This window comes from Rousettus aegyptiacus, unplaced genomic scaffold (assembly GCF_014176215.1).
Source record: "Rousettus aegyptiacus isolate mRouAeg1 unplaced genomic scaffold, mRouAeg1.p scaffold_m13_p_4, whole genome shotgun sequence".
Taxonomy (NCBI): Eukaryota; Metazoa; Chordata; class Mammalia; order Chiroptera; family Pteropodidae; genus Rousettus; species Rousettus aegyptiacus.
The window spans coordinates 125,397,083-125,423,252 of record NW_023416307.1 but is presented as its reverse complement, the minus strand read 5'-3'; the positions used below and the strand labels follow the sequence as shown (position 1 = coordinate 125,423,252).

The following is a 26,170-nucleotide window of genomic DNA, read 5'->3' as shown; positions in this document are numbered from 1 at the left end:
GTTAACAGACATTGTATTAGGAAGAAGACCTGAGCAGCCCACTAGCCCACCTCTACCACCAGGGCTGCTCCTGATACTGCTGCAGGAACAAGGGGCCTGAAACTGGACTTTTCCTATGATTGACATTGGGAGGAATGAGAAGAAGGAAGGCAATGTTTTAATGTCAGTACTTTCCTGGTATTTCTCAAAGTGAGGTCTGCATTGATGTCACTGTTAAAAATTCCTGGCAGTGAGGCTTAGAAACTGTAATTTTCCCCAAGCATCCCAGGGAAATGGGATTCTTATGCGTCAGTGGAGAATCATGGGTTTCCGCAGACAGAAGAGGGACCACTTCCTTTCAGTTATCCAAGGTTCTTTTATTAACCCAGCACCGGGTTATAAACAAAGACCACTTTTCCATAATGACCAAATTATCAATTTTATATCTCAATAAAAAATAAGTTTAGTAAAAAAAAAAAAAAAAAAGGAAATGGGTTTCTTAGGTTGTAAACATTTTATGGAGTTTAATGCAATTTCTTTTTTGAGGTTTATTTCTAACAATACCCTTAATTTACATGTCTAATGCATTTATCAGTCAATTCTGATTAAGTACATGGTAGATGATCTTCTCCATTTGCAATATAAAACATACTTTAGAGCTGCAAAACTAACCTAAAGCTAAACATTCTCACCAAGCACTAAAAATTACTCCCCCTGGGGGAACATTTTTTCTTAAAAGTTTTATTTTTCTTGTCAAGTATTGTTAGATTAGTGTTTCTGTAGCTGTTCTGTGTTATGGTAAATAAGCACCTACCAGTTCCCCCAAAGAAAAAAGGTTCAGTGATCCAATAAGCTTGGGAAACACGAGGGCAGACAAGGTGAAAGGTTTTTACTGCAGATGGCAGATCCAGAGAGGCCCTAGTAAGCATGTGGATGCGCATAGTAACTCTCCAAGAAGAAAGAAATCTCTGGGTTTATCAAGCTCATTTAACTTTCATGGAACATTCTGCTGAATGAGTGTTCAGAGGACCACACATTGTGAAATACTCAGTTAACTCTGCTGGCAAATTATATCAGAAGGAATCATGCTGTTTTCATTTAGACGCACTGCCCATAAGACCCAGGCCTAGGAAAGTGTTTTATAACTGCGGGTGTATGTTAGATATCTTGAGGAGGAGTGTCCTCAAGTACAAACCTCTCACCCTCAACATCCAGGTTTAAATACTCTTCTAAATTATGGGAACCATGATCTACTTGATCATCACTAACACAGCAACCTCATCAAATCACGATCAGCCTTGCCGACCAACACCATGATCACACTGAAAGTGCCATACTGTACCATCATACAAAGACCAGCAAGACCATCACCGTGACTTATGCCACCATCACCACCATCACTACGCTCTGAGCAGCCAACACCACTGCCATTATTACACCATGATCTATGCAACCACCAACCACGAGTGCAACCGTCACCACCACGGCAGCCACTAGAATTGCCGTCAGAGCAGCCATCACCACTGCTCCCACTGTTGCCACAATCCTTTCTATGTCCAGACTGGAGAGAAGATAAAAACGTAGTGTTATCATTCCAGGTTGCACTCAAAGGTTGGAAGGCTAGATACAGTCACACATGTTTATTCATAGTTACTATGGCATAACCACTAAATGGGACCGGACATGGTGGTGTCATAGCAGAATCCTGGGATTTAAAATTTAGGGTCTAAATAGTATCTCTGATCCAAGGCAGGTCCCATTACTTCTGGAACAAGAGTCAGAAATGTCACACAGGGCTGTTGTTGTCAGCTTATTTGATGGGAGGATTCAGCCCCAGTCTGCTTTCAGAAACATGGCAGCTGGACTTGAGCTAGTTGTTGGGGAACAGTCCCTGGTGCTAGCCATGGAGGGGTTTTAACACCAGCATAAAATGAAGCTCATTACTTCTTGAGGAGCCAGTCTAGGGGAGTACAGCAGAAAAGAACTTACTCTACTTATGCTCCAGTTTATATAAATAAACTACTTTACAGCTATATTTTGTGTGCACTGCTGTATATATTGTATGTAAAAATAATAATAAATCATAAGTGGCATGTATTGAGTGCTGACAAAGTGTTGGGAACTGTGCTAAAGGCTTTACATGTACTCTCTTTTTAACCCTCACAACTCCTCTATGAAATAAATGCAAGTGTTATTCCCATCTTCCTGATGAACAAACTGTGAAAGAGCAGTGAGGTTAAGTAACTGGCAAGGTCACAAAGGTAAATGATTGTACTTCTAGGGTGTGAATCTAGGTAGTCTGGTTCCAGTGCCCAGATCTTAACCAAACTCCACACGGTTAATACACTGTCTGCACATTGTCTACACATATATGTGGTGTATAAATATCAGCTGTATATACACCATCCTGCTTGGGGTGGTTTAAGAAATGTTCACGGTTATTGTCGGTTATATGTGATTTGTCTCATGTGCTACTTTTTGATCCAAGCCCCAGAAGAGATGAAACGCCACTGGAATCTAAGCAGAAAAAGGAGACATGAACGACCACTAAGTACAAAGCAATTTGGTGCAAAATACATTGGTGGAGTGATGACTATTCTCTAGGCCAAGTTCTTATAAACTCATATAAAGTATTGCGATGAGGAGCTTCGGTGTGTGGGGCACTGGGCAAGGTGCTTTCAGCCTTTCTGCTTCTTATTCCCTAGCTTATCATGAGTGTTGAAGTCCTGAGTGGGCCTCAGGAAAAGATATCGTAGGTTCAAATAGCTATAAAGTTTTCCAAGCACTTCTGTAGACAGCAAGAGCACTACAGACAGATCAGGGATAATTCTGAGGGTGGTGCAGACGGTGCCTGCCAGGTGTCATCTGTCCTTCCAGTTCATTCCCTAGACATTAGAAATGATCACTTTGAAAATGCACCTACCTATTGTTAACTCAAAAATATACAAATGTATGTAAACATAAGTATATCCTACACATATGTAGATATGCAGAAATAGAAAGATTTTTTAAAGAAAAGAGATAGACTGCCTTCACTGAGTGTCCACAGTGGGGCCAGACCATTGTGAGGGATGTCTGACTCCTGTACTGAGGGGGTTGCTGGGCTAAACTTGAAGGTGCCCTCAGCTCTAAGATCCCATCACAATCATCACCCTCCTCACTCTATCCTTCTTATTAAGCACCCAGGACATGCCAAGCTTTGTGCCTTGGAGTGTTTATAGAGTTTAGATTCTTATGACAATCTCAAAAGACAATTGCCATCATTTCCCTAAGTTTCTTAATTGGCACGGACAAAGATGTAGAGGCTGGAAATGGCTGGGATTTGAAAGCAGGTCCATTTGTTTGGCTCTGAAGTTTTCACTTGTTTCTGTGTTTTGTGCTTGTTTGAACTACCTCTTAGATTAGGAGTCTTCAGCTCTGAAATGGGAGGAAAATAATGCCACCTCATGGGGCCCTTTTGGGGATAAATAACATGTAAAAACATTTTGTAAAAGTAAGGAGCCATTCAAATGTAATAATAATAATAATATTATTATTATTTTGGTTTCATGTGATAAACACTATTTTAAAAATATATAACAAATTTGCTTAGCTATTTAGATAATGATTTCAACAGAATTTTTGGCTTCTGTCATTTTACATATCTTATTTTTTATTTTGGAATAATTTTAGACTTAAAAGTTGCAAAGTACTTAACATAGTACAAAGAACTCCTATATATCCTTCACTCCATTTCTGCTAATGTTAATACCTTACATAATTGTGGTACAATGATCTAAACCAGGAAATGAGCATTAACATTATTCATTCATATCTCTCCTACAGTCCCCCAATGACCTTCTTCTGGTTTAGGGTCCAGTCCAGGATCCCACGTTGCATGTCACTGTCCTGTGTCCTCCAATCAGGGATGGCTTCTCAGTCTTCCATGACCTGGGCACGTCCATGAATTTGGTTTGTCTAATGTTTTCTCATGATTAATTGAACTATGCACCTCAGGTAAGAATACCTCAGAAATGATGTGCATGATGTTGATTTATCTTGATTTTGGTGATATTAACTTTGATACTTGGTTAAAGTGGTGTCTGCCAGATTTCTCTACTATGAAGTTACCAGTTTCCCCTGTATATTTGTAAGTAATAAGTTTCTTATGGGAAAATACTTTGAAACTATGCATATATCCTGTTTCTCATCATACTTTTGCCCATTAATTTAGCATTCATTGATGAGTCCGGTGTGCAAAAGTCATTATTTTGATGTTCACCAAAAATGGTGATTTTCTATTTCCAACATTCCTTCTACGGTGATATAATTTTGCTGTAAGGAAGATCTGTCCTTCCTCCTGCATTTATGTATGTATTTATTTATTCATTCAATCATTTATTTATATCAACATGGATATTTATTTTATTTTATGGAGTATAATCCATTATTATTATTTATTTGGTTCCTCAAATTATCCCTGATTTGCCCAATGGATTCTTCTTTAAATTGGCTCCTATGGTTCACACATACAATGAAATATTACTCAGCTATTAAAAAAAGTGAAATCCTACCATTTGCAATGACATGGATGGACCTAGAGGTTATTATGCTGAGTGAAATAAGTCAGTGAGAGAAAGATAAATACCATATAATTTCACTTATATGAGGAATCTAAGGAACAAAAAGAACAAACTAATCAAAAACAGACTCACAAATATAGTGGATAATTTGGTGATGGACAGAGGGAAGGGGAGTTAGGGGGCCGGGAGAATGAGGTGAAGGGTTAAAAAGTACAAATTAGTAGTTGATAGTTGGCATGGGGATGGGGAGCACGGCATAGGGAATGCAGTTAGCATTAATATGATGGCTAGGTGGAGGGCCAGGGGAGGGAGGGAGCAATTAGAGGGATCACTTTATAAACTATATAGGTGTCTAACTAACCAATGTATTATATACTTGAAACTAATTTAAATACATAAATTTTAAAAAATTGGCTCCTATGTCTTTTTGACATGCTCCTATCATGTATTAAGCTCTTCCTTGCTTTTGGGCACTACAAGATATTCAGGCTCATCTTGTACTGCCCTTGTTCTCTATTAACTCCCTCTGGAATCAACCATTTCTCTAAGGAGCCCTGGTTTCTTTTACTGGAGAGTGGCATTTAGAAACCAAGAGGGCTAGTTGTGCTTGTTTCTACTGGGGTTTTGTGGTTTCCAGGCACCTCTTAGCAGACCTAGGGAATTATATACATAATTACATGTATATACTCACAGAGGTATAAATACACCGCTCTGTATTTATTTCTATAACTATCCATGTAGTATTAAAATATATGTATTAAAAACCATGAGTTCCTACTGAAACCTTCAATTCCAATCCAATACCACAGAGTTCACTCCAGCCTCCTCTTCTCTCCTTATTTGTAACTCCTTTCTTCAACAGTGAGAAACCTGGCCCTCTCACCCACAAAAATTTACTCATTTGCTTGCTCCTTGGATTTTTATAAAGTACTTTCAAATTGCTTACCCATACTCCTGTGGAAAACAAATTTTCTAACTAGAGAACAGGACTTAAACTTTTTGTTTTTAGCCTTGCAGCATTCAGTCATAATGCTGTTTTCCAAGCTAGTGAGGTTAGTTCTTTTCTTTCTCATTTGCCTTCAGTGTATTATGTATTCATTTGTAATACAGTTAGGTTCTTTTGTATTTCTCTTTGGTTCTCCTCACATCCTGGTTGACTTTACATATTTAGTTTTTTTGGACATGTGATTCCATGGTTCTAAGAGTCAGGCTATAAAAAAGAGGTACATTCAGAGCAGGGTCTCTCCTCCCTCACCCTAGCTTCCACCCTGTCCTCATTCCTCTATTCTTTTAGCCACATTCCCATCCACCCCCTGGAAGTAAGCAATCTCATTAGTTTATAAAATCTATTCTTAAATGATTTTTTCCTCTAAAGATTTATTTTCCCTATAATTATCAGTAACTTATAAATCTCCCCAGGGTCTCTTTCTCGACAACCTCATCTTCAGAAATATTTATGCCAGTGCATCTTTTCAATTCATTAAATCAATGCCCTTGTGCTGCTGGGAATGTTACTTCACTGACTGTTTTATCTGATGTTGGCCTGGGTTTTCTGAATGCTCCTTGCATGAGTTCTCTTTATGATCTGCTTAGCAAAGACACCAAATGCGGGTGCCTGACTCTGAATGATCTTTGCTTCCCATTTTGAAGACAGAGATGGTTGCAGGTCCTGGCTCATGAACTCTGAAGCTGTCTCCTCAGGTAGTTCAACTTGACTGGCTGGTGTTGCAGCAGCAGCATCAGGCAGAGACAACAGTTTGCTCAGAAGATGGGGCTCCCCATGGCGTGATGATAAGAGCACTGGCTTTACATTCTAAGAAACTGGGGCTTTGTCTTTTACTTGCTGGGAAAGTCTCATGCAAAACATAGCACCTCTCTAGTCCTCAAGTTCCTTATATCTGTGAAATGAGGATATTGATACTTGGCATGACTCTGTTTGAAAATCCCTGGCATGGAAGTGGTCCAGTGAAGGACAATGTCACTTCCTCACGTCGCCCTTTCATCTTTACATTGATCAACTGTGTTGTTACAATTTTTTTTTTATTTTTAATTAAACTTTTTATTTTGAGATAATTATAGATTTACATGCAGTAGTAAAAAATAATACAGAGTGATCCCTTGTGCCCTTTACCTAGTTTCCCGCAACGGTGACATCTTGCAGTATTATACTACGATAGTACAACCAGGACTGCGAGATTGATATAAACCACCAATCTTATTCAGATTTCACCAGTTTTACATACACTCATCTGAGTGTGTCGCGTGTGTGCATGTGTATATGTAGTTCTGTGAAATTCTGTCACATCTATAAGTCTCATGTATCCGCCACCACAGCAGTTACATAACAGTTCCCTCACCCCAAAGATCCCTCATGCTGTCCTTACATAACCATAGCTTACTTCTCTCCCATCGTTCCCAAGCCCCATCTCTAACCACTGACAACCACTAATCTATTCTCATTCATATAATTTTATCATTTCAAGAATGATTTTATCATTTCAAGAATGTTATATAAATGGAATCATATAATATGGAACCTTTTAGGATTGACTTTTTTCCACTCAGCATTATTCCCTGGAGATTCATCAAAATTGTCATGAGTATAATTTGTTTCTCTTTATAACAAAGTCAGGTTCTATAGTATGGAAATATCAGTTTACTCACCCCTTGGAGGACACCTGGATTGTTTTCAGTTTTTATTCATTATAAATAAAGAGGTAATGAACACTGTGTACAGGTTTTCGTATGAACGTAAATCTGGGTCATGTGGTAGTTGCATATTTAGTTTTATAAGAAACTGCCAAACTGATTTCCAGAATGGTTGGGACATTTTATGTTCCCACAAGCAATTATGGTCTAGTTTCTCTGCACCCTTTCTAGCGTTTAGTGTTATTATTTTTTATTTTAGCCATTTAAGTAGGTATGTAGTAATACCTTCTTATGGTTTTAAAGTTCCATTTCCCTAATGGCAGATGTTGGTAAATGTCTTTTCACGTACTTCTTTGCCATCTGTACATCCTCTTCAGTGAAATGTCTCTTGGCATCTTTTGTCCATTTCCTAATTGGACTGTTTGTGTTTTTTAATTAAGTTTTGAGAATTCTTTATACATTTTGGATGCTAGTCCTTTGTTAGATATGTGGCTTGCAAATTCAACTCTTTCTGAGGAATAAGACAAAGTAAAACTAAATAAACACAAATTAAACAACAACCCTTGATTGTTTTATTTTTATACTTGGCTGGGGGAAAGAAGAAAAGGATAGGAAAATAGAGAAGAGGTAGGAGGCATCTTACAGTTTACGGGGACATGAGTAATGGTTTCCATTTTTCATAGCATTGTATATATGAGCCATAGTGAGGTGGAATGGAAACCAGAATGCAGGGGGCTCTTGAAGTGTCTGAGGGTCTTGATAAGGTCACTCATCGGGAAGTGCTGTTCACTCCTAACCTGGTATAGCTGCGTCTGGTGCAAGAGTAATGACATGGAAACTGGCCTCCTCAGATACTTGTCCAGGATCTATTTAATTTAAGCCATATCCTACGGTAGACATATAAGGATAAGAAAAATGCTGATTTGTTATTAAATTGGAACAGTGCTGCCTTTTGAAAGAATATGGAATGTTAATACTTGTGTAGATACAGACCCTTGAAGACTCACATGATAAGGAAAAATTATCTTGGTTCCAAACAATTACTAGAGTAATCTAACATCCTTAAATCTATCTCCTCCAGAAAAAAAGTTTTAAATTAGAAATGTGAAAATGGACAGTTTTCCAGACCAGAATAGAGAATTGCTCATGAATATATAATAAAATAACTCTATTTGATTAATAAACGTCCATGTGAGCCCAAGACTAAGTAGCATGCTGGGCTTATATAATATTTACTCATGCTCTCACGGTATCTCCTAAAGCCCAGAAGACCCAGAACTGGGGCTGTCACTACCTTAAATAAAATTATTACAGCTTAATTTTCCTCCTTATCTCAGATTATACAGCACCACCTGATTGTGATGCACTGAATTTTCTCTGTATTTACTGTATAATAGAAAAATCAAAATTAAAACCACAAGGGTAGCAAAAGTCATGTGCAACACACTGGTCACTAATCAGACATTTTTATTTAATGCGGAAAACTGCTGATATAAATGATGTTGTAATAAATATGCTTCAATTTAAAAATGCAAGTCGTTGAGAGGAAAACCTGGGAGCCATAAAATACCTCTCCCTCCTCAAGGTTGTCCAAAGGGAAAAAAGGGCAAAGCTTTTGACTGGGTTGTTATCTTTACGATGCAATTTAATCTGGGATGCCACAAATAGGTGGGGCAAGATTGTTAGGAAATAACATCATAAAGTATCAAGAAAGGGCTAAAGAAAACAGGAGAAACTGTTTTGTGGTTTTCTTACTTCATGCATTGATAGATTATTATCATGTAAACCTGTCTGGTCATGGCCACAGGAGCTGCTGCTTTAAGCCAGCACTGGGTTAGGCCTGATCAGGATACAAATGGACTGACCAAACACGAAGTGGATGTGTCATGGGATATACACTTTATGTACATCATCTCATTTAAGTCTTATAATAAATAACCTCGTAAGGTTAGGAGACATTATTCCCACGTTGCAATTGAGGAAACACAGGTTGGAGGGACGAAGTAAATTGCTCAAGGTCAAGAACTAGTGAGTAGGTTTGACAAAAGGTTGATTTCAAAGGCACAGATTTTTGTGACCACATGGTCACTGGGAGGGGAATGTGTCTCCTCTAAGGTCGCTATTCTGCAATCCTTTCTCTTGTGGTTGTGGCATCCAAGGGAGAACAGAAATAGAGAATACCGGGACCCAGGAGCAACCAAGTATTCCTTCTCATCTAAACCTTCTCCCTTGTCCCATCTGATTCACAAGTTATTAAGAGTAGGACTAGAAGTACCTTCGTCTTTGTAAAATTGTTCCGTACGTGGAGATGTATGCATTATGAGGCTCTTATTTTCATGGTCACTTTCACAGGGTTCTGTACTTCCCTGTCCTGACTTACTTGCTCACCACTCCCAACTCTTCCACTCGGCTCTGCATACTGGCTCATTCCCTGTGTGTCCTTTACTGAGAGTTCCTGCTCACCCCCTCAGCCTCTGTCTCCTAATCTATAAAACCATGGTCACACTTAGGCCTTAGCACTTGGTACAGCGTGATTCTTTCCACCCCCAATCTGGCCACAGTTTCCAAGGGCACAAGGACAACCTAACACATTAGTTCTTTGCCTCCTCATCACCAAAGGTTTCTCCTGGGTGCCCTAAAGCCACCCGAGGGTGCCTTTATGCGTTAGCCCCAACACTGCTGCAGTTCCCTGATCCTTGTCCCTCCAGCTCTTCAGTCACTTATTCCACCACTTCTGATAAGACTATGCTTTTACCTCGCTAGGGTCTCCAGCTCATTCTTCTACCCAGCCCATCTACCCTCGCCTTCTTCACTTTACTTTTGATCCACCTGAGATACCAGGTCAGTCCTTTCAAGGATGTTCATGGCAATACCCAGAGCACCATGCCCCTCCGTACTTCCATCCCATCCAGCTAGAAAATTTCCCTGGTTGAACCAAGCTACCTTTTTTTCTCTGTGGTTGCCCCTGAACAGCCAAAAGCTGCTGCGAAGAGCCACCCCATGGGGCCTCTTGCAGCACTGACCTCAGATGGACTAGCCATACTGCCCTGTAGTTCTTCCTGAGGTTCTAGACCATGTGGTCTCCCATAGCACATCCGGCATCTTCTCTCCTTAAGTTTCTGAGCTTCCAGCAACCCTTACTCTCAGCTGGGGACTATGCCGCCTACCTCGGTGGACAAGAAAAGCCTTATGAAGTAGTGTCCCCAACACCATGCTACCAAATACTACTTACCAACATCCACCTCTGTCCTGCCTGTCTGACCTCCAGTTACAACAGGGAGGCAGCCTGAAGCCAGTCCCTCCTGCCCCCACAGGCATGACACCCTGAAGGCTGAAAACCAGTCGACTGCAGCGTGAACTCCCTACGGCAGGCCTGTCTTTCTTGGTCCAGGTGGTAAAAACAAAAGATTCTTTTAATGACAATAAGGAAATGTTCCAAATCAGGAAATTAATATTGATATAATACTATTATCTAACTTATAGACCTAATTAATATTCCACCAATTTTTCCAAAAATGTTTATTATAGCAATAATAAATAAATAAATCCACGATCATGGATTGCATCCAGCTGTCATCTCTCTTTAGCTTTTTTCATATGGAATAGCTCTTCAGTCTGCCTTTCACGACATAGCCATTTTGTTCACGCCAGTTATTTTGTTGACTGTCCCTGCTTGAGGTTTGCCTGATGTTTCCTCAGGAGGAGACTTGGGGTTTGTACTTCCAGCAGGAATGGCACAGAAGTTACGGTGTGCCCTTCCGGGTGTATCAGGTCCGGAAACACATGATGTCATGTGTCCCATTCTGGTGGTGTTAGCTTTGGTCATTTGGTTAAGGCAGTGTCTGCCAGATTTCTCTGCTGTTATTATTTTTTTCCTTTCTTCTAAGTCTATTGTCAGGAGTTATTTTGCAACTATGTAAATATCTTATTTCAATCTTCCACTTTTAGAATCTATTAATGATTATTGCATAAATCAATTATATGGTTGCCCAGTGGTGATTTTCTAACTCCACTATTCCTTCTACATTCATTAATTGGCATTCTAGCACAAGAAACAGTTTCCCCTTCTCTCCCATTTATCAGTTTGTTCACATAATTGACTAAAAAATTAATTTATATCAGTTTAGACTACTGGGCTGTTACTTTAATGAGTTATAATCCTTTATTTCATTATTTATTTTTATGCTCAAATTGTCCCAGATTTTACCGGTGGGAATCCTTTCAAGCTGGCTCCTATGTGCTTTCAATATGTTCCCATTATTTGAGTACTTTCTTGGAACACCACAAGATGTTCCAAGTTCATGGTATACTTTCCCTGCCCCAGCCCCAGAATCCACCATTTTTCCAAGGATCTCTTTTTGTACAGAATGGTATTTAGAAACCAAGATTAGAATGCTAGGTTGTACTACTGCTACTGGGGTATAGTTACTTGTAGACCCCCTCCGTAGATAGGAATATGATATAGACGTATGTGTGTCTGTATACATACTGACACAGACATATCTATATGTCTGTCTGCTGGCCTATCTATCTACCTTCCTACTTACTACCTACCTACCTAATCTTTGTATGTTATCTGTCCATGAGTGCACTCTAATACCTTCAATTCCGATCTCACATTTCTAGGATATTTCTATGTTCCCTCTGTCCATGTTTGTAATTCTACTGTCCAACAGTGAGAAATCCAACTTCCAGTATCCACAAGATAGTTATTTATTGCTTAATCCTAGGATATATAAAAAGTAGTTTCAGAATTGTAAGCCCATGACTCTGGGCAAAAGAAACTTATTTATTAAAGTTGAGTATTTCAACTAAAGATTTTGTTTCCCATATTCTGCATTTGCAAACAATGCAGAAATCAATAATCTTTTAAACATGAAAATTCATATTTGTAGCTTCTTTTGAGAAATCCCTTGTCTTCTCTGACCTCTAATCACTATATTTTCTTAGATGTTTCACAGGTCTCTCAAACTTAACATGTCTGAAGCTGAACGTGTCCCTTGCTCAATTCTGGTCTACCTCAAGGACTCTCTCTTTCCCAGTGGATGGTATTCTCTCTCCCCCTCAGATCTAATTCATTATCAGGTCAACTTTACTTTCTAATTACCTTCCACAGCTGTAAACTTCTCTTTATTGCCATAATCAGCCTTCTTATCAAAAGTATTGCTTCAACTGCCTCCTTAGGCTTCCCTCTATCCACTTTTTAGTGTGCGTGCGTGCGCGTGTGCGTGTGTGTGTGGAGGTGGGGCAAGGGGTAAAGGAGGGAGGGAGGGATATACAGATTTCACCTGAGATCTCACCTGGTTAAGATTAAAAGCAGAATCCTTAATAATAGCCTGCAAGGCCTTCCCAGTTTTCCTCTTTTCTCTATTTTGCCTCACCTCCTGCAACATTCCCCTTTGCTCCCAGCTTCATAGTCATGGCAAGCTGTTCATTCCTCGGTGGCCATGCTCTTTTCCCCTAGAGGGTCTTTGCGCATCATTTTCCTATGCCGAGAATGCTCTTCCTCTGCATCCCCTGACCTTAGCTAAACTCATTTTAACCTAAAAAGTATCTGACTATTGTTCTCCATCTCAATCTTTACATTTTCAGAAACACTTTCTTTGGACTTTCTGCCTATGCCAAACTGCCTACTGTTCACACTGATAGTAGCATATGTCACCTGAGTAATCTTCTCTCTGTGGGATTTGATTAATGCCTATCTCCCTGTTATAGACTGAATGTTTTTGTTTTCCCAAAATTCATATGTTGAGTATAGTCCGCTCCTAATGGGATAGTCTTAGGAGACAGGGCCTTTAGGAGATAATTAGGATTAGATGACGTCACCAGGATGGAGTTCTCATGAATGGGATCAGTGCCCTTATAAGAGTCATGAGAGAGCCTGCTTCCCACCTCTGCATTCCACATGTGAAGATACAATGAGAAGCCGGCAGTCTACAACCCAGAAGAGAGCTCTCACCAGAACCTGATCATGCTGGTACCCTGACTTTGGACTGCCAGTCTTCAGAACTATAGAAATAAACTTCTGTTGTGTGTAAGCCACCCAGTCTATGATATTTTTGTTACAGCAGTCTGAAGTGACTAAGGCATTCCCCCAGGAGCACAGGGACCACTTTGCTCCCATATAATGTCTGCAGCTAGCACAGCTCCCAGCACAGACAGGTGCTCAAAAAGAAACTTGGTGAATGAATGGAAGCAGCATGGTGTGGCGGTTATGAGCACAGACTCTAGGGCAAACTGTGTCTACTGCTTACTGGCTGTGTGACCTCAGAAAAGTTATTCAATCTTTCTGAGCCTCAGCTTACCCATCTGAAAAATGGGAGAGTGACAGGTACCTATCAGAGGGTTGTTATGAAGATTAAATGCACATAGAACACTACCTGGCAAATAGTAAAAATGATATGAGTTTGTTAGATACATAAAATGAACAAGTGCTATATATTCGTTAACAAATAAGTATTAATTAAAGTAACAAAGTTTGATTCTAAAAATAAAATACAAGTAGACTGTTGTTGAAATATAGGGCAATGGCTAAATTATACTGACTAGAAACAATAAGCCGCTGAAATAACAGAAAACATGATTCAAATTGAATTCGACCTCCATTAGTAAGTTAGTGACTACAAATTTGGAAAACAAGTACCTACAACTGGGAATATATCCAATATCTTAAGAGAAGTGTGGGCTCAAATTCTTAGTATAGTCCATGAATACTTTAGGTATGTCTGATGCTATTGATTAGTCATATGTTGGGCCAAATCATTTCTGTCAAAATTCAGCAAACCAAGAATAAAAATCCTAAATGAACTTTTCAGAACCACCCATGCCCATTACACATATTCATCCATCAAGCCTTGGCAAATCCTCCCTATGAATGACCCACACAGCATGCAGCGCAAGGCAAGCAAGTACCTCTGATTAAAGGAAACACTATAAAATACAGGAAATCCACAGATACCACACATTCCTACAAGCCCGTATCTTATTCCCAAACATTCTTTCAAGTAAAGGAGGGTAAAAAAAAAAAAAATAGCTGGTTCAACATTTTATTCTTTGAGCATGTATGACTTTGTCAGTGTATCAATGAAAATCTTATGAATCTAAGTTTTCATCTACTATATAATTTTTTCATTACAAAGGGGTATGTCATCACAGGAATAAAGATAGTTAAAAGTTCCGATATATCATAGTGCCTCTGTCATTTTTTAATGTTTTGGTTTATTTCAGGAGAAAAAGGAAGAAGCAAACAAGGGAAGGAAAGACTAGTTTGAAGAAGGGATGCTTGTGAAAGGGGAAAGAGTTCAAAATTAGAGCTATTGAAGCAAACTAGGAAACCCTATTAATTTCTATTTAAAGGTATGAAATGAATTGCTGTAGCTTGTTTGATTCAATTTATATGCTTACAAGATCAAATTTAAATTGCGGGTTGTTCGAGTGAAAACACACCAACAGAAGGAAGATTAAGTTTTCTTCATGAAAAAAGAAAGTCACCTGTGGGGTCAGATTTTCATCCAGTCTTACTCGTGAGCTGATTCTGATTTAGAGAAAAGGCCCTGTTTAAATATTTGTCCCTGGAGAGACGACGGGTTGAGTTACTGCTTGGTGCTCAGATCTGCTAGCTATGGGAGGCTGCAATCAATGACTGGGCAGAGTGGGGGGAGATGATGTCTGACTGTGCAGAGAAGGCCAGTTCACACCACATACCCCTCATGGTGGCAAGAAAGTCCCCTTCTCCATGACCTGGTCCCCCCTGCCTTATCAGCTTTGTTTCTCTCCTAAGTGCTAGAATGATTCTCTTCTACCTTCATGTTACTTGTGAACTAAACTGTGCCTACCTGTCTTTCACATTCTTCAAGACTTGGGTGTCACCTCCTTCAAGAACCTTCCCCCAGCTCTAATTGGGAGTCATCGCTCCTTTGCACCTAGCGACACAATCACCTGTTCTTATGTGTCTTTAGTCACCTACACTGTGCATTCCTTTTGGGCAGGGAATGCAATTTAATCAACTCTATTTCCCTGCATAGTGCCTGGCCTGGGGAAGATACAGTAAATATCTGTGAGATGTTGAAATGTGTCAACCTAATGTATAACATTCAAAGACACAGCAGAATCCATTCTGGACTTTCAAAATGACCAAGTACTTTCCATAAAGAAATGACTAAGAATAAAGGCAAGAAGGTGCTACAGATCATTTGTGACCGAAGCCTTTTACTTATTAATACACCGAATGGTAGAAATGATATATAATGTATCCATGTGGTTAATTTTTACCCATGCATTCTGTGGTCACCATGACCTTTGGGGACCAGGAATACACTCTGACACCTCACCGGGCCATGCCAGAACCTTACCATGTGGATAAAGAGAGTCTGCAAGTATACCACTGAAGTCCCCAATACAGTGTGTAGATGTAGCTGTCTGTGAAGCAGCACATTCTAGAAAGCAGAGTACAGGTCCAGTCCTGATAAACGTCACGGCAGACAACGTATAGGCATCACAGAGTTGTAGATGGGTCTCGATTATTTTATCCAATCTGATAATGCCTGCCTTTTAGTGGAAGTTGTTAGACTATTTATATTTAATGTGATTATTGATTCGGTTAGGTTTACTTCTGTCATTCTGTTATTTGCTTTCTATGTGTTGTGTCTATTCTCTGGTCCCCCTTTCTGTTTTTTCTTTCTTCTTTTGTATTAACTGAGCATATTGTGATTCTATTTTATCTACTTTGTATGCTTATTAGCTATGACTGTTTACTCTTTTTATTTTAATGGTTGCATTCTGGTTTACACTATATCTTTAATGTATCACAGTCTACTTTTAAGTGATAGTATACCACTTCATTTATAGTGTAAGAACCTTACAATAGTATTCTTCCATTCGCCCCTCGAGTCTTTATGATACTTTTGTCATATATTTTGCTTCTAAGTATGTTTTAGGCCCCACAATATATTATCATCTTTTTTATTTAAACAGTCAATTATCTTTTAAAGAAATTTAAATAATGAGAAAAAACTTAAATAATTGCCCATGTGGTTATTAGTGCTCTGTATTCCTTTGTATAGATTCATATTTCCATTTGGTATCATTTTCCCTCTGTCTGAAGGACTTCGGCATTTCTTGTAGGGCAGGTTTGCTGATGGTAAACTCACCTTTTGCATATCGGAAAATGTCCTTATTTTGCCTTTGGTTTTTTGAAAGCTATTTTTGCTGAATATAGAATCCTAGGTTGATAGTTTTTTTTCTTTCAGTACCTTAAAGATTTGTTCCACTGAATTCCTTCTGCTGAATTCAGTGACGAGAAATCTGCTGCCCTCCTTATCTTTGTTATTCTGTAGCTGCCTTTAAAATGTTCTCTTTATTATTGGTTTTGAGAAATTTGGTTATCATATATCTTAGTGTTGTTTTCTTCATCATTCTCATGCTCGCGGTTTGTTGAGCTACTTAGATATGTTTGTTGAGCTACTTGATGAAATCTATTTTCATTCAATTTGAAAAAAATTATAGTGATTATTTCTTCAAACATCTTTTTCTGTTCTTCCTTTTTTTTTCCTTCTGGGATTCCAAGTATAATAAATATATTTTAGGTTATCCCACAACTCACTGATATTCTTTTCTTTCTTTTTTAAAATTCTTTTTTTCCGTCTGTTTCATTTTAGATAGTTTCTATTGTTATATCTTCAAGTTCACTAAGCTTTTTTTCTTGTAATGTCTAATCTATTGTTAATCTTACCCAGTGTATTGTTCATCTTATGTATTGTAGTTTTCATTTCGAGATATTTGAGTCCTTTTTATATTTTCGATGTCTTAATTTTTTAAACATATGGTGCCTAATTATAGTAACTGTTTCAATCTCCCTATCTGCTAGTTCTAACATCTGTGTCAGCTCTTGTTCAGTTTTAATTGATTGATTTTCTCCTCATTACGGGTATCGGTATAGAGTTCAAAAAAATTTTTCTTTTTGTCACAGAATAGCAAATTACCCTCCAAAAATGTTTTAGCACTTATCCTATCACTATCAATATATGAGAGTATTTATTTCCTTCCTCATCCTGCCAACACTGAATTTTGTCAATTTTTAGTCTTTGCAAATCTCATTGGCTAAAACTATTTATGCCAACAACATATTTACTGAGCACAAACTATAAGCTCAGTGGTGGCAATTCTGTGGTGCTCAAGCAGTCACAGGAGCTGCCCTCATGGTGCTTATATCCTTATGGTGTTTATCATGTTTTTATTTGCATTTTCATTGATTATTAGTGATGCTAAGCATCTTCTCCCAAGTTTACTGGCCATTTATATTTCTTCTTTGGTATATTGCCTACTAATGTTCACTGACCAGTTTTAGAGGAATTATTTGGATTTTTTTTTTTTATTCCTTTATAAGAGCTATTTATTTACTAAGGATAGACAAACTCTTATTTTTTGAATAACAAAAAAAATGTTTATAAACAAAGACATATATCCTTTAAACAAATTATAGTTGTATATAATTTCTTTGAAGAAATGATTTACATGTTACTCAAATAATTTTTTATATTAAAAGTAAATAAGAATTGATTCTGGTGTAAAAACAATGCCTTAAAGGCAAACGCCTCTGAACAATATAAAAACAAAATACATATATGAATATATAAAATTCATAAGTACATAATAAATACTTTCACATATATCTGACACCAATATATAAATGACTTACATTCTTTAGAAATAATTATGTAGATTCTAAATGCCATGTTACTCTCTTAATAATGAAATGAAAAGTCAAGGAAATGAAACATTCCCAGATTAAATATTTCTGGCTAAGCCATGCCATCTGTGTTGGAAATACCCTATATACAAGTGTTCATTTGTAATCACCTAAGATCTACTCTTTCAAAAGTGAAAATGTCAAATTCCTATTATACATCTGACTCTTAGACAATATGGGTTTGAACTATGCAGGTCCGTTTATATATGAGTAAATATAGAGCCCACTTCACCGTATCTGTGGATTTCACATCCATGGATACAACCAATCATGGATTGAAGACAGAATTTTCTGCCTTTTTCTATACCATTTTATATAAGGAATTTGAGCATATACAGATTTTGGTATCCACGTGGGGTCCTGAAACCAATCCCTCATGAATACTGAGGGACAACTAACTTTTTGAGGGGTCAGGGGTATATGTGGATTTTCAACTGTGTGGGATTTAATACCCCTATTCTCTACATTGTTCAAGAGTCAATTCTAGAACAGTTGCTTACCCACTGAAGAGTAGCAGTTCTCAAAGGCACATGCTACCTGTTCTGGCTGTATAGGTAAATGCTTTCATTTACCTACTCCAGGAAGGATGCTCTGAGAGAGCCACAGGTTCTATAAAGTGCCCAGTGTCATTAGCACTCATGGGCAACATGAGGTAGGCAAGCGGTGAGGACACCCTGAGAAGGGTTCAACTTTATGGCCACGGATGTTCTTATCACATGGCTAAGGGGTGTTACCCCTTGGAAGATGATAGAAGAAATGTATGCCACCAGTTATGCTGCGAATGAATAAACCAAGCAGTTTTAATAATGGTAATGATGACAGTAGCCATCAGAGCCCCATGTGGCACAACCGGTCAGTTCTTCCATTGGACCAGGCCCCTGACTTACCTGTTTGGTGTAGGTGGTCTCTGGCCACCTCGAACAAGCGCAGGTGCATGTTAGTGATGGGGTTGAAGGAGCCACAGGCCAAAAGCACCACAGGGATTCGGCTCTTCATCTCGTCAGGCACATCTACACCCACTGCAGTGGCCACCCTGCCTTCAAGGAGACAAAAACTCATATCAGGGAGTTGGCACCAAGACACTGTCCAGATCAGTGTTTCTAAACCACACCCAAGACATTATTTCTCACTTGTAAGATGACTGAGGAGGCATTAACAACAATAACAACATTTATGGAGGGCTTACCATGGGCCAGAAATATGCTAAGCACTATGTCTAAGTATTTCCCTTGTCTCACCAAATCCTTTCGATGACCCTGAATAGTTACTTATATGGCTCAGGAACCTTAGATGCTGCAGGGCCAGGAGTGAAACCCAGGCAGCCTGACCTCAGAGACCATATTCTGCTTGTAAACTCTATACCCTCCCTGTGTTCTGATGGGTCTCCACCTCCTTGGGGTCAAAAGGAGGCATGTAAGACCCCCACAATGTCATCTTTTATAGTTCAGGTGGAACTCAGGTCACAGAGTAGACCATTACTTAAAAAAATAAAAACTTATTTAAAAAAAATTTTCTAACACAAGAAAAGTTGCAGAATTTATGCAAAGGACCCCTATATACCCTTTACTTAGATTTCCCAAATGTTAACATCTTGCTTTATCACTTGCTTTATCATTCATTCTCTCTCTCTACATACACACACACTCCTACAAATAATTTTTTTCTGAAACATTTGAGATTTATAGATATAATATCTCTTTATCTCTAAGTACTTCAGTATGTGTTTTCTAAGAACAAAGACATTTTCTTATATAACTGCAGAGCAATGATTAAAATCAGAAAATTAATATTGTTATAGGACTATTCTCTAATCTACAGATATTTTCTGATCCCACCCATTGTCCTTTATCTGGGGCCCACGCATTTTGAGAGGGCCTAGTTCACCCTCTTGTCTCTACATTCTGCCTTTTAGTATGGGTGAGATTAAAGTAAAGCAGAGGACAGCCTGGGTTCCAGGGAAGGCTGGCTCTCCTGTCTCTGAGATGCTGCCTCCTGGAGGGGTGGTAAAGAGCTCCACTGGAGTTAGGGCTTGGTATGACTCCTAGTTCTACCTCTTGGTAGCTTTGTGATATAAAGCAAATCAAAGTCCCTCTCTGAGCTTGTTTCCTAATATTTGAGATGGGGCTAATATTACTTACTCTTATACAGCTGTCATGAGGATCAATAAGCTATATATGGAAGTATGGTACACGAGGAGTGTTTAGTAAATAGTCACTGTGGATCTGGTGACAATGATGATAATGATGAAGATGCTGTTGCTGCTGACCATGACAAGAGAGGAGGAGAAAGGAGGTAGCAATGTGCTTGTAGTTGGCAGCTTCCAAAATGGCTCCTAATGATGCTCACCTCCTAGTATTCATCTGTAGTACCCTCACATTGAGTATAGGCTGGCCCTAGCACTTCCTTCTAATGAATAAAATAGAGCAAGGGAGTAACTTCAGAAAAAAGTTACAAAAAGACTCAGGCTTCCCTCTTCTGCTCTTTCACTTGCTCATTCTGATGAAGTCAGCTGCTCTGTTGTAAGTTTCCTCATGGAGAGAACCATGGTGCAAGGAACTAAAGGATACCTTTGGTGCCAGCAGCCCATGAGGAACTAAATCCTGCCAATAACCATGTGAGTAAAAGTGGAGTGGATCCTTCCCTAGCCAAGCTTTCAGATGAAACTGCAGCCCCGTGAACGCCTTGACTGTAGTTTTGTAAGAGACTCTGAGTCAGAAGACCCAGTTAAGCCACACCCATATTCCTGACCCACAGAAATGGCAAAATCATAAATGTGTATTGTTTTAACCTGTTACTTTTGGGGGTAATGTGTTATGTAGCAACAGGTAACTAATACAGTGACTAACTAGAGGAATGCATTCACTTCCTTTCTTACTCCTCTTGCTATGGGGGCCTTGGCTGTAATTCTGCAGTTCCAGGGGTAACATGGAGAGTTCTCGGTCACTTGGACCTGGGACCTTCTTTGCATCTAAGGAAACAGTTTTAATTTGGCTCTTGTTGTCTCCTTCTCCAGGCTTGTATCCAACCGCTGCCTGCCTTATAATTTATACTCTAGCAATGATGAACTACTTGTCAGTAGTTTCTTTGTGCTCCTCATGGCTTCCTGCTTCAAGTTTTTGTATATGCTATTTCGGTTTCCTACAACTGAAATACCCCTAGCAAACCCTAATCGGTCAAGACCCAACTCAGGTGCACATTATTTATGACTTTGATCACTATTTCTTGACTGCTGTTGCTGCTGACCATGACAAGAGAGGAGGAGAAAGGAGGTAGCAATGTGCTTGTAGTTGGCAGCTTCCAAAATGGCTCCTAATGATGCTCACCTCCTAGTATTCATCTGTAGGTGACTGTTATTAGTTAGGGATGCATTTAGCTGCAAGTCCTAGAAGCTTAACCTCAGTGGCTTGAATAACTCGAGGTTGTTTCTCATATAACAAAAAGTCTAGAAGTTGACAACCGATGGCATTGGATCATGAGCTCACTAATGACCTTCAATTCTCTCAGCTTTCCCCTCCTGAACACAAGATTGCTGCTGTAGCTACAGTCATCATGAATACAATCAAGGCAAGAAGAAGGAGCAAGGTGCTATACTAGATTGGTTGTCCCTCTTAGCCAAGAACACAAGGCTTTTTCAGAACCTTCGTGTGGATTTTGCTTCTGTCTCACTGGCCAGAAGTAGGTCATGTGGCTACTCTAGCTACAAGGGAGTCTGGAAAAGCAAGCATTTAGTTTTGCAGCCGTTCCTGTGGGAACCAGCAAGAAAAAGGAGTTGGGAATAGGATTAGCTAATCCACGGTGTCTGCCACAGAACTGGGGACACAGCTGTCAGGGAGTTGACAGTGTAGAAGGATGCCAGATTGGTTTTTCTCTCACCTAGCTTGGGTTAGCTGATCTCTGACCTACTTTAGCAAATCACACACCATTCTGTTGTAAAAACCTGCTATTGTGCTTTCCTGCTTACCAGACAGTAAGCCCCTTAAAAGTAGGTATGGTGTTTTCTTCACCTCTGGATCTCAGCTTCAAGCACAGAGCCAAGACTCAGGGCACCTGCATCCTGGTGGTGGGAAGGCCCAATGTACCTCATAAAGCAGAGGAGTTGTTGGGATGTATTCTGAGTTATAGCGTGAAGATAAAAAACTCTCAACCTAGGAAGGCTGTGGTTACTTCGAGCTTCTTTTGAGGCAGCAGGAACATCCCCCATTGTATGAGAAGAAAGCAGTCTGAAAGCTATTGCTGTTCGCTTCTTTCCAGGAAGGTAGGAAGATTTAATGAGATATTATTTGCAGAGTGTGCTGAGCTATTCAAAAGAGCAGCCCTGTGATGAGTGTATATGAAGAAGCTAGCTGTTTTTCACAACTATTATGAAGCCTTTCAAAATTCTATTCCATTTTGACAAAATATAATTTTTAAGGCCATTAAAACATGTAACTGCAGTATTTCAGGTAACCTGGGGTTTTGATCCATTTTTCCAAAAGTTCTCAGAAACTGTAAATTAGAACATTTGTTTGAATGGTGGCATCAATGACAATGGAGTTTGGTGTGGGGAAGAAGAATAAATTACATTTAATAGTGTCTTTCTTTTCTGGTCTTGTCGTGGGCCACACTGAGCCATAGTGCTCTAACGGTAACTTACCCTGTCTGAGCAGCATGTCAGGCGGGAGCAGCCAGTGAGCACAGTCCCAGGCTCAGGAACGCAATCAGTGCACCCGCATCACTTGTATACAATAACTTGCTCTGAGTGAACACCCTCCTAAGCTCAAACCCAGAGAAAAAGGGTTGAAAAGAACTCACTCCAGGGGTCAACCGGGAGAATAAACTGGGCTCCAGTGTGAAAGCAAGTCTCATCAGACACAAGGCCAGATGCATGCCATAAAAGTGACTCATCTGCCCTATCATCTAATAATATCTAGTGAGATGAAGCAAGTGTAAGAGACTTTTGCTATTGGGAAAGGCTTCTCATCAATAAGTATTTAACGGAGGTCCACAGAGTGAGCAATAATTGCTGCTGAAGGATTTAACGAGTTGAGAAGGCAGCATACGGACTTCTTGGAATTTATCATTAAATTGGAGACGAGGCAAACAGATTCTACTTCTGGCCCTGTTCCCACTCCAGTGTACCGCCTCCCGCTTTACAGCCATCCAGATAGCATTTCACCCCGCTCCTCAAATACAACATGCTGCTTCCTTTTTCCACGTTTCTGCGAGTGTTATTCTGATAATTTGAAATGCCCTCCTCACTCCTATTGTTAAGGTTTTCTTTTTGGAGCTTTACCCAGTGCTCCCCTCCTCCATCATGCTACTATAACTGTTACAGGGGACATACCATCCACCTGCATACTGACACCAAGGTCATCCCTCTGCCCCGGAAAACTGCCACTCTGCCGGGCAAAGGGACTTTGTAGATGTGATTAAATTGAGGATCTTGAAATGGGGAGGTTATCCTATCTTATCCAGGTAGCCCAATTTTACCATAAGGATGCTAAGAAGAAGGAGGCAGAAGGGTCAGGTATATACAGATGTAAGAACCAAGCAGATATCAGAAAAGACAGAAGATGCTATGTGCCTGGCTTTGAAGATGGAGGAAAGGGCCATGAACCAAGCAATGCAAGTGGCCTCTAGATGCTGGAGTTGGCAAGGAAACAGATCCTCCCCTAGAACCTTCAATTGGAACACAGCCCTGCTGACTCCTAGATTTCATACCTCTGACCTCTACAACTATAAAATAAAATTGTGTTGGTTTAAGCCAATAATTTGTGGTGATTTGTTACAGTAGCCATAGGAAACTAACATGCTCACCTATTTAGGGGCTGGTTCTCTGAAGTAGCCTTCAAGCTAGGGCAGGAAAGTCACAGAGATTAAGCTGATGAGGAGGATATAGAAGGGTGTGTCAGACACAGGGACCAACACTGCGAAAGTCTAGAAACTACCACTTAAGGTGTGTCTTCAACTAAAAGCATGTCTATGTGGCCACGTGAGCTGGTGTGTAGGTGGCCCAAGATGGGGCTGCAGAGGGCGCAAGGGTCACACAGGCCGCCAAGGGTCTGTGGAGTACAGATTTTATCCTACGGACAATGAGGAGCCTCTGAAGGATTTTAAACAGGGGTGTGACTTACTCATATTTCTGTTTTGGAAAGCGCTCCTAAGTGCCCCCATGATGGCGTATCAGGAAGCCCCAGGATGGCTACCTCCAAGAGAAGGTCAGTGGGTCTCCAGCTTCCCAGGGGAAGCGCCTTCCTTGCTGCCTACATTCCACCTCAATCACCAGGTAATGCGATGCTGGCCAATGCCTTGCATGTACTAAATTCTAACTAAGTATGTGCCCCTCAGCCCATTTGTCACAGGCTGTTGTAGAGACACACAGAGAAAAGGCAAGCCGAGAAGGTTAAGTGCCCATCACTGCAGATGTAATGTGCTAACACTCACCGCTTGGGAGGTGGTCAATTTACCTTTCCCTGCAGTGAGCGCTTCTAACAGGACCCAGCCCAGGAAACTGGTTGAAAACATCCCTGTTTATTATAGACATAAAGCAGATGGCTTCAGGCAGAATGGAAATGGATTCTACAAACATCTTTCATTACACAGACCTCTTGACCGCTCTCCTCATCTTAAAGAAAACAAGAGATGCGGTATGTATTTTGTGGGGGTGACGAGAACATTTTTCAGGACCCGGCAAAATCATTTCCATCTGTGCGAGTGTGTCAACTTCTCTAGGGCAATCAACCTTCACGTGAACTCCAGGTGTTTTTTCTTTTAAACTGTTGGATTCACCCGCTGTTGCTATGGGCACACAGTGCTGCTAAGAACAAAAGCAAAGCAAGCCTTCTTTGTTGGTGTGAGGATCCTCTGTCAACCACCCCTTGGAGGAAACAAACCTGCCAATTAAGCCCTTGTCCTAATTATGAAACTCCCAAGAAAGCAGGGAGCCTGGCTCTTCAGTTTTGAGAACTTTCAAAAGATTTCAAGGAGCGCAAAAAATGGAACGAGGACTCTTGCAACCCTACCCGCAGGAGCTGGGACTAATTTTGAGAGCTGCAAGAAGGTGAAACTGAGTAACAGCTACCTGGTTTATTGAGTGACAGGATGGGCACTGTGCTAAAAGCAGTACACATTGATGCTGATTCTTTCAACATGCCTGGAAGGAATGGTTTGTGCTTGCCCTAACTGATACCTCCTCAGTTTCAGTGAGCCACATGAAAAATGGAGATAAATCACATGCCTCCTAGGGTTGCCATGGAGTTATTGAAATTGACCCACCTAGCACCGTACCTGGCCCATAGGTGGGGTTCCCCAGAAATTTTAGCTCCTTTCTCTTTCCTTTCATTATGCTTACAACAGAATTTGCTGTCCCCACATCTGCTTCCATATGCTTGTTCACCTTGTCTGAAAAAGGCCCCACCATTTTTATATTTACCCATTATCAAAACCTAGCAGCCTTTGGGAATCTGTCTGCACCCACTTGCCTGTTCGGCAGCTCCCTCTGACCAGCTAGGTCTGGGAGATGTTATGCAAGAGTGGTCCAGAGAAAGGCCCCTCCCACATCCCGCTGCTGTAGCCTTCCATCCAGCTCCAACCCTAACAACTCAGCTCTAACCATCACTTGTCCCTGGAACTGAGTGAAGAGTCAATATTCAGAAACAGAGGAATGTCATTCTGGTAGAAATAACATCTTCTGATAATGAAGAATAACTATGCCCCAAATCACAGCCAACTTGCCAACTTAAAACAAAGAAGATAGAAGAGCGGGTAGAAGGTGAGAAGTGCCTGGGGTCTGCTGTGAGGAGTGCAAAGTGGCAGACAATTAAAATCACAAACTAGCCACTGTGCTAATTAGCCTTAGAGGGACCGGGATAAATAAAATCTGGCCCCTGTCTTCAAGATGATTACAATCTAGCAGGAAGAACAAAGGTCTGGGACCTCTGGTAGGGCAGAGTTTGCTGGTAACTTACCAATATCCATTTTCCCTTCCTCTTTGGTAACAGAATCTGTCTTTAGCTGTGCATATTGCTACATCCCCCAGTCTCTGCAGTAGGGTGAGACCATTTGATTAAGGTTTGGCCAGTAATCTACAAATAGAAGTGTTGGGTGATGGTCCCAGAAACTCTCTTTAAAAGGGGAAGGCATGCCTTTCTCCTCTTCTCCACTCCTGCTTTTCTAGAGTGTGACTGTTGTATGGCATCTCAGATACTGAGGAGGAGGACCAACTCCAGATTTCAGAGATAATAAGCTAAAAGAA

At 40.1% G+C, this 26,170-nt stretch overlaps 1 protein-coding gene across 3 annotated transcripts in view; it reads right to left on the bottom strand.

Annotated features, from left to right (window-relative positions):
* NMNAT3 (nicotinamide nucleotide adenylyltransferase 3) overlaps positions 1 to 26,170 on the bottom strand; it is a 93,339-nt gene that overhangs the window by 30,735 nt on the left and 36,434 nt on the right. For 2 of the 3 annotated variants that reach the window (XM_016141908.2, XM_016141911.2), the window contains exon 2: positions 18,825 to 18,974. In XM_016141908.2, the coding sequence (XP_015997394.1) occupies positions 18,825 to 18,933 (109 nt within the window). In that variant the 5' untranslated portion in view covers positions 18,934 to 18,974. The remainder of the gene's footprint in view (positions 1 to 18,824; positions 18,975 to 26,170) is intronic. The other variant, XM_016141909.2, reaches the window with a different exon arrangement.